The sequence below is a fragment of the Ranitomeya imitator genome, chromosome 10, assembly GCF_032444005.1.
Source record: "Ranitomeya imitator isolate aRanImi1 chromosome 10, aRanImi1.pri, whole genome shotgun sequence".
Lineage (NCBI taxonomy): Eukaryota > Metazoa > Chordata > Amphibia > Anura > Dendrobatidae > Ranitomeya > Ranitomeya imitator.
Genome location: NC_091291.1, coordinates 6,574,443 through 6,583,940, shown reverse-complemented (window position 1 = coordinate 6,583,940; position 9,498 = coordinate 6,574,443). Strand labels below are relative to the sequence as shown.

Below are 9,498 nucleotides of genomic sequence, written 5' to 3'. Positions count from 1 at the left end.
TATCACTATGTATCTGTCAGGAGGTGGAGGAGCGATGCTCTGCAGAGAGGTCAGTGGTGTAATAATCTGCAGGAATTATCACTATGTATCTGTCAGGAGGTGGAGGAGCGATGCTCTGCAGAGAGGTCAGTGGTGTAATAATCTGCAGGATATATCACTGTGTATCTGTCAGGAGGTGGAGGAGCGATGCTCCGCAAAGAGGTCAGTGGTGTAATAATCTGCAGAATATGTCGCTATGTATGTCAGGAGGTGGAGGAGCGATGCTCTGCAGGGAGGGCAGTGGTGTAATAATCTGCAGGATATGTCACTATGTACCTGTCAGGAGGTGGAGGAGCGATGCTCTGCAGAGAGGTCAGTGGTGTAATAATCTGCAGGAATTATCACTATGTATCTGTCAGGAGGTGGAGGAGCGATGCTCTGCAGAGAGGTCAGTGGAATAATAATCTGCAGGAATTATCACTATGTATCTGTCAGGAGGTGGAAGAGCGATGCTCTGCAGAGAGGTCAGTGGTGTAATAATCTGCAGGATATATCACTGTATATGTCAGGAGGTGGAGGAGCGATGCTCTGCAGAGAGGTCAGTGGTGTAATAATCTGCAGGGTATGTCGCTATGTATCTGTCAGGAGGTGGAGGAGCGATGCTCTGCAGAGAGGTCAGTGGTGTAATCTGCAGGATATGTCGCTATGTATCTGTCAGGAGGTGGAGGAGCGATGCTCTGCAGAGAGGTCAGTGGAATAATAATCTGCAGGAATTATCACTATGTATCTGTCAGGAGGTGGAAGAGCGATGCTCTGCAGAGAGGTCAGTGGTGTAATAATCTGCAGGATATATCACTGTATATGTCAGGAGGTGGAGGAGCGACGCTCTGCAGAGGTCAGTGGTGTAATAATCTGCAGGGTATGTCGCTATGTATCTGTCAGGAGGTGGAGGAGCGATGCTCTGCAGAGAGGTCAGTGGTGTAATAATCTGCAGAATATATCACTATGTATCCGTCAGGAGGAGCGATGCTCTGCAGAGAGGTCAGTGGTGTAATAATCTGCAGGATATATCACTATGTACCTGTCAGGAGGTGGAAGAGCGATGCTCTGCAGAGGTCAGTGGTGTAATAATCTGCAGGATATATCACTATGTATCTGTCAGGAGGTGGAGGAGCGATGCTCTGCAGAGAGGACAGTGGTGTAATAATCTGCAGGATATATCACTATGTATCCGTCAGGAGGAGCGATGCTCTGCAGTTGCCCCTCTCCCCTTGGCTGGACTTTTCCTTTAAGGAATCAGTGATCTCAGACTCGGCGACATTTCAGATTAAATCTTTATTTCTCCAAATTGTGGAGACAGAAAATATAAAACAAATGAGAACAGCGAAGTCCGGTGCGGGGTCCGTAGGCTCGAGTGCGGGGTCCGGAGGCTCGAGTGCGGGGTCCGGACGTCCGACTGGCAGCGCGGGGTCACTGATCCTGCAACGAGAGCACTAGTGGGGTCAGCAGCAGTCGGAGGGGCCAGCGCCATGGGAGGGCCGCCTAGGACACGGGACAATCCACACAGTGAGGATTCTGCGGGGGTCTCAGAGGGCCCCTTTAAGCGTCCCGGGTGGGTCGGGGGTCCCGATTCCCAGGCTCCTCTGCTCTAATAGTTTCCACACTGTTCCCCGGCAGCGATTAGATAATTAGGCCGTTAGCGGAGCTCGCGCCATTAACCACCACCACACATTTGGAGGTAATTAGGGAGTTAACTGTTCCGGGACCCCGCGTGTTCGGATGGGGGTCTCGCTCCCAAGTGTTCCAGTGCTCAGAAATCTGCAATAAGCCCCCAAACCCAGCGCTCAATGCGAACAGTCAGGTTGTAGAACAAAAAACATCTTTCTTTTGCCGTTTTTGGCACTTCTGGTTTCTGATGCCCTGTATTATGTGTGAGTGAAGCCCCCCGGGGTCAGAGGTCAGACGGGGAGCTCTCCCCCCCCCACACTCACTTTGACGAACTTGCCGTGGAGAAGGTACGGAGACTGGAAGTCGTTCTGGCAGTTGGAGTACGCCATTCCCAAGCCGATCCCGGAGGAGAACACGATGGGCCACGTCTTTCCTGGAAGCAGAGGGGTCTGCGGGTTACTTGGGTGGTCACGTGCAGACAATTAACCCCCGAGGTACAGCGCGTTAATGAGAACTTTTATGGAAAGCTACGATCATAAAACACAACGACGGCGATGGAGGCGAAACGCGCTTTAGAGCTCATTATACGACGGCGATTCGGTGGTCTGCGGCCAGAAGGCCCCTCATTGCAGAGAATCAGAGCGCGTCCCCCCACACCCCGCCCCCGATAAATCTGACCGAGTCATGATCGGACAAATAAAATAAGAATTTCTGGGTATAAAAATGTTAAAAAAATAAATAAATAAAATAACCCACAACCTAAAAACTTCTCTGTACGCTGCCCTGTGGAATTCCTCTGTGCTCCCTCACTGCCGCCATGATGGCGGGGTGATGACGGCTATGTGTACACGCCATCAGCTTGTGAGCAGCGGGGATCCAACCTTTGGGACCCCTAACTATCCTGGGAATGAAGGGGCCACAGCAGGACGCTATTTAAGGGAAAGGCTCTGGATATGCAATGTGGGGGTCCCGTGCTGCATCCCTCAAAGTGGCAGCCATGACTGAACCCATCACCCTGATTGGTCTGTGCTGCAAGTCCCAGAGAAATGATAATATTGTGCCACCACCAGGGGGAGCTCCGGAGCGGCCTGTATACAGGACACTGCACAGTGTGCAGCTGCTCCTCAGCTCCCCCGGTGGTGACTGTAGACAGGACGCACAGAGTGCAGAGCCGAATACCAACATGTTCTCTACTGGATCAGGACTAGAGCTGGGACTTACTCTTAAAGAAGACGACGGAAAATACAATCCCCAGTCCCAGGCCGGCACCTGAGGAAGACAAAATGGGAGATTTTAGAATAATAATTAAAAAAAAAAAAAATATAACATCCATGTACAGACAGAAGAATGACCCATCCAGGTCCACACAGCGGGCAGGAGGCGGCTGCGGGCAGGAGGCGGCTGCGGGCAGGAGGCGGCTGCGGGCAGGAGGCGGCTGCGGGCAGGAGGCGGCTGCGGGCAGGAGGCGGCTGCGGGCAGGAGGCGGCTGCGGGCAGGAGGCGGCTGCGGGCAGGAGGCGGCTGCGGGCAGGAGGCGGCTGCGGGCAGGAGGCGGCTGCGGGCAGGAGGCGGCACCGTCCACCCACAATCAGGGGGATCCCAGTTCCGGCCGAGGACGATGCGTCTTAGAACACAGATACAGGACGATCCTAATATGCTCCAGTCACATCCAGAGCTGCACACCTGCGGATTCCAGGTTAACAGCCCTGCACGCCAGCTGTGGGGAAACTACAACTTCCAGCATTCCCTGATAGACACAGGCTAAGAAGGCATGTTGGGAGTTGTAGTTTCACAATAGGTGAAGTTTTGCAGGTCTAGAGGCGACTAGATATAGTAGAAACGAGCACAAGGTAAGTATTTAGATAATGGACGGCAGAATTGTGACTACAGCTCTGGAGTAGGCGACTAGATATAGTAGAAATGAGCACAAGGTGAGCGATTTATAGTTATAGTGTACAGAAGAATGGTGATTGCAGCTCTAGAGGCGAAGATATAGTAGAAATGAGCACAAGGTAAGTATTTAGATAATGGACGGCAGAATTGTGACTACAGCTCTGGAGTAGGCGACTAGATATAGTAGAAATGAGCACAAGGTGAGCGATTTATAGTTATAGTGTACAGAAGAATGGTGATTGCAGCTCTGGAGGCAACTAGATATAGTAGAAACAAGCACAAGGTAAGTATTTACTGTAGATCCTGGACAGCAGAATTGTGAATTCAGCTCTGGAGGTGACTAGATATAGTAGAAATAAGCACAAGGTAAGTATATAGATACAGGACAGCAGAATTGTGAATTCAGCTCTGGAGGCGACTAGATATAGTAGAAATAAGCACAAGGTAAGTATATAGATACAGGACAGCAGAATTGTGAATTCAGCTCTGGAGGCGACTAGATATAGTAGAAATAAGCACAAGGTAAGTATTTAGATACTGGACAGCAGAATTGTGACTACAGCTCTGGAGGTGAGTAGATATAGTCGAAATAAGCACAAGGTAAGTATATAGATACAGGACAGCAGAATTGTGAATTCAGCTCTGGAGGCGACTAGATATAGTAGAAATAAGCACAAGGTAAGTATTTAGATACTGGACAGCAGAATTGTGACTACAGCTCTGGAGGTGAGTAGATATAGTAGAAATAAGCACAAGGTAAGTATTTAGATACAGGACAGCAGAATTGTGAATTCAGCTCTGGAGGCGACTAGATATAGTAGAAATAAGCACAAGGTAAGTATATAGATACTGGACAGCAGAATAGTGCACGCAGCTCTGGAGGGGAGTGGAGTACAATGCTAGCTATAGGACAGTGAACCAAGCAGCAGATATTCGGGGAGAGGGGCGCCTCTGGTGGCACAAGGGTTAAGCAGCAGCCATGGTGCGGGGCCGCTGGCACCTGATCCCACCGCAGCTGTTTCCACTAGAAGTGGCACCTCCAGGACCGCCGCACTCATAACAATAAAACATGAAAGGCTTATCTTCTAATAAAAGTGGAGCGAGAGGCCTAACAGGAGAGACTTTCCAGAGAGGCCCACGGGCGCAGGGGCGGGGGGCACCACAACTGCGCCATTTACACCTTCTCTGTGACCGCTTCAAACGCTTAATTGAAAAAACAGGCTGGCGCTGCCTCATTTACTTCTCGCCATTAACCAGCCACATGCCAGGCGCCCCCTTGCCAATGAGATTAATGCTGGACCTGATGGGGCAGGATGGAATTTCCGCGCTCGCATGTGGTGGACGCGGGCGGGTGGGAGAGGGGGCGACGCCTCATTTCAGGCTGTTAAAGTCTAAACCCCTCGCACGAGAAGTCCGCCAGATCAATCCCGCAGCCCATCAATCTCCACGACTGATGAGCGCAAGAAGCGGCGGCCACTGGTAACTGACGTGGCAGCCGCTGACATCTACCACCGCAGCGCCCGCAGGGGTTGTCCGCCAGATGTCACTCTGAACGGTGAAGTGGGGACAGGGACACGGGCGGCAAAAACCTCAAACAAGTGTGGGGACAAGGGTGTCGAAAAATCGTAAACTAGTATGGGGACAAGCGTGGTGAAAAGTCAGACGAGTGTGGGGACAGGGACACGGGCGGCAAAAACTCAAACAAGTGTGGGGACAAGGACACGGGCGGCGAAAAATCATAAACGAGTGTGGGGACAAGGGTGGCGAAAAATCAGAATCAAATGAGTGTGGGGGCAGGGAGAACGGCAGCGAAAAATCAAATGAGTGTGGGGACAAGGGCGGCGAAAAATCATAAACGAGTGTGGGGACAAGGGCGGTGAAAAGTCATAGATGAGAGTGGGGACAAGGACACCGGTAGCAAAAAGTCATAGATGAGAGTGGGGACAAGGACACGGACGGCAAAAAGTCAGATAAGAGGGAGGACAAGGACACGGGCGGCAAAAAGTCAGATGAGAGGGAGGACAAGGACACGGGCGGCAAAAAGTCAGATGAGAGGGAGGACAAGGACACGGGCGGCAAAAAGTCAGATGAGAGGGAGGACAAGGACACGGGCGGCGAAAAGTCATAGATGAGAGTGGGGACAAGGGCAGTGAAAAGTCATAGATGAGAGTGGGGACAAGGGCAGTGAAAAGTCATAGATGAGAGTGGGGACAAGGGCAGTGAAAAGTCAGATGAGAGTGGGGACAAGGGCAGTGAAAAGTCATAGATGAGAGTGGGGACAAGGACACCGGTAGCAAAAAGTCATAGATGAGAGTGGGGACAAGGACACGGACGGCAAAAAGTCAGATAAGAGGGAGGACAAGGACACGGGCGGCAAAAAGTCAGATGAGAGGGAGGACAAGGACACGGGCGGCGAAAAGTCATAGATGAGAGTGGGGACAAGGACACCGGTAGCAAAAAGTCATAGATGAGAGTGGGGACAAGGACACGGGCAGCAAAAAGTCATAGATGAGAGTGGGGACAAGGACACGGGCAGCAAAAAGTCTAGATGAGATTGGGGACAAGAACACAGGCGGCGAAAAGTCATAGATGAGAATGGGGACAAGGGCAGTGAAAAGTCAGATGAGAGTGGGGACAAGGGCAGTGAAAAGTCATAGATGAGAGTGGGGACAAGGACACGGGCGGCGAAAAGTCATAGATGAGAGTGGGGACAAGGACACCGGTAGCAAAAAGTCATAGATGAGAGTGGGGACAAGGACACGGGCAGCAAAAAGTCATAGATGAGAGTGGGGACAAGGACACGGGCAGCAAAAAGTCATAGATGAGAGTGGGGACAAGGACACGGGCAGCAAAAAGTCATAGATGAGATTGGGGACAAGAACACAGGCGGCGAAAAGTCATAGATGAGAGTGGGGACAAGGACACGGGCAGCAAAAAGTCATAGATGAGAGTGGGGACAAGGACACGGGCAGCAAAAAATTAGATGTGTGTGGGGACAAAGACGGCGAAAAATCAGATGTGTGTGGGGACAGGGACACGGGCGGCGAAAAACAGACATGTGGGGAGAAACCGTACCTGTCTGGTCCGATGCCACAGAGGAGCGAATGTGCTCCCAAATTACTGATAACGTTATTGGCGACTCAGGGGAACGTTGTTAAAACTTGTCGCACATTCAAGACCGTCAGGGGCCACGATGACCCCCGTCCACCCTGGAAAGTGCCTACAATGGGCATGAGAGCATCGGAACTGGACCACGGGGCGATGGAAGATGGCGGCCTGGTCGGGCATGACGTCATCTACCTGCGGTAGAGATGGCAGCAGGGAGCACGAGGACGAGACAACCTACGAGAGAACACCCATGGGATGAAGACGCTTTGGGCCACCTCCCCTCACTCCATAAGAGCAGGGCGACTCCATGTCCTGGGGGGGGGGGAGGGGGGGACACATACTGCACCGATCACATGGACCCCAGAGATAAAACCTATTTCTATAGGAGTCCTGCTCCGCGCAGCGAATGATCTGTCCTCCGCCGTGGCCCCATTTGCCAAATAAAGAGCAATAGTGTCTCATATTTTCCGGTTTCTAGGGTGTTGCTGCTATCTGCCCGTCCTATCATGTCCTCGCTAATGTGCAACTCGACACGAGCTCCACAAATATCGCCGCTCGGCTTCTAGCAACAAGCACAGTCCCATCCGAGAAATGAGAAGCGCAGCCCCCCCGGGACGTCCTAACAGCCGGCGGTGCGTTCCACGCTGCAGGCAGGTCTATGGGGGTCTTGGGATGCAGAAATCCAAGTCCCGTGTATGTGGGATGGAGAGCAGGGTCCGGATAGACCACAGGGCATAAGCAACAGGAGTGGAGGAACCACAAGTCTCAGCCTGCACATGGAGCTCAGCTGCATGCCGTGCTGTGGATTACGGCTGCAGCTCACTGCAATGTCCGTCCGTGTCCGCAGCACATTTGCAAACAGTCATGGTGCTTTTCGGAGACGTTGCGGCGCCGCCTGGTGCCTCTTCTGAGTTGCGCTGGCACGTTGTGGGTAAGACGTCTCGCTGTCCGTGTGTTATAATCCACCACCCGATTTACGAAAAAGCAAGCGAGGCGGCAGGGTCACATTAGCCGAGTGTCCACAACACGCAGCAAGAACAGAGCGAGCCAGCCGACGTTCCGCGCAGAACGTTCTGCTCCGCCGGACCTGCCAGGATCACCAGGGATGTTTATTTGCCTTAGCGGCGAACACTTCAGAAATCATCGTGCGGTTCCAAGAGCGAGACGGTCTGCCAGCTCGCCGGGGCTCACGACTACAGGACGGCTTCAGCAGGGGCTGCGGCGAAACACCAGAGCCGATGCGAAGCTGGGGAAATAGGTCAGGCCACTCAGGGAGAAAAAGGGTCAATATCCCAAATAACGGGGCCAGTAACCAAACATGGCCAACATCCAGCTTTACCAGAGTCCAGACTGGCAAAACGTCTCACAAATCTCTCTTAGGAAACGGTTTATATGGCAATCGCCTGAACATTGGGGAATTGCACATTTAGGCATTTCCCTCACATAGAAGGATATAGAGGGCCTCCTATAGGTGACGGAGCCCCTTCCATTCCTCTCTGACCAGGATTTTGGGGTCTTGCAGAGGTTAATAGAAAGAAATGTGGAGCCGTGATGTCCGTGGTCAGGGTCTCCATCACCCCCTGCCTGCGGAGGATTAAACACGCGGCCTTGTCCCCATCAGTCTTTCGCCAAACTTCAAACGCCGATCCTGCAGAGAATTAGATAAACTATGTGAACAGCTTGCTCCATCCTGTCCGCGCCGCCGCACCTTTACACAACGCAGGGGGAAATATTGTGAAACCCACAAAAATGAGAACACGGCAGCAAAGAATCTGCGCGGCGGCGCTGCGCAGACCGGTCAGAGACGAGATGAGCGGTCGCCAGGACAGCACGTCGCGGCAACGGTTGGGGGACAACTTTTGGGATCTCCGCGATCCGGGGCTGCAGTACTGATTCAGAGCTGCGCTCCCTGCACCGCCGCAGGAAGATGGCGCAAAACCTCACTAACGTGAGGTAGGAGGTAGAAAAAGTGACAACCCAATGGGCGCTATTGGGTCACTCCCAAAATTTATTGATAGTCCCCATCCACTTTTCTCATTAGTGAGGGTCCGACTGCAGAGCCCCCACTGATTCCAACAGTTTATTATCCATGTGGACATTGCCAAGCGCTGTCCTTCGCCATCTCCGGCTCGCACGACCGTCGCTGATATCACAGGGCCCCCCCTTCTTGGGAACAGAGGGGATCTCAGTAGTCGGACCCCCCATCATTCAGAAACGTATTCCCTGTTCTGTGGGGGGTGCCATCCTTCAATGCTATGAATAACCCTTGGGCATAAGCTGCCAAACAAAGGTCTCCATGTCATGAACAAGGTGGATCTGGATGATCAACTCAGTCCGGCCTCTCCCATCTGTACATGTAATCTCTGAATCCTTCCGGAAGAGATTAACAGCCACCGTAATAATCAATTATGAGGGGGAAATTGTAAAAAAAAGCGCATTCAAGAAATATGTGGGGCTGTGAAAGCTCAAAAAGTGCCACGCCGCCCATAAAGCATGGTGGTGGAGGCGGCGAAGTACCAGAGGAGGTGGAGGGGAAAGGAAATGCAGCAAAGAAAACCTGCTGCAGTCCACAAGAGCACGGATATGTCGCCGAGGAACGTCCAGGTCCGGAGCTGCAGCCGACCGCAGGGAGCCGGACCTGTTGCAGGGCTCCGTTATTGTCACCACTTGTCGGGGGGGGGGGGGGGGGGGTTGATCAGTTTTGCAAATCCGACATAGACCTCTCTACAGACAAGGGGTGTGAATAGTTAACTACATGGAGCCTTTCTACGCTCGATGACCCAATACAGGACTCTTCTGTCCGCATTCCCTGACCATGAATCCGAGCCGCTGGCGATCCAGCGAGCGATTA

At 52.4% G+C, this 9,498-nt stretch overlaps 1 protein-coding gene across 1 annotated transcript in view; it reads right to left on the bottom strand.

Annotated features, from left to right (window-relative positions):
- Window positions 1–1,295: 1,295 nt before the first annotated feature.
- The window catches only part of MICOS10 (mitochondrial contact site and cristae organizing system subunit 10), a 28,711-nt gene continuing 20,508 nt past the window's right edge, over window positions 1,296–9,498 (bottom strand). Inside the window, exons 2-4 of the mRNA XM_069742096.1 lie at window positions 2,869–2,916; window positions 1,971–2,080; window positions 1,296–1,458 (exon numbers count right to left, since the gene is read on the bottom strand). Of these exons, the coding sequence (XP_069598197.1) occupies window positions 1,450–1,458; window positions 1,971–2,080; window positions 2,869–2,916 (167 nt within the window). The 3' untranslated portion in view covers window positions 1,296–1,449. The remainder of the gene's footprint in view (window positions 1,459–1,970; window positions 2,081–2,868; window positions 2,917–9,498) is intronic.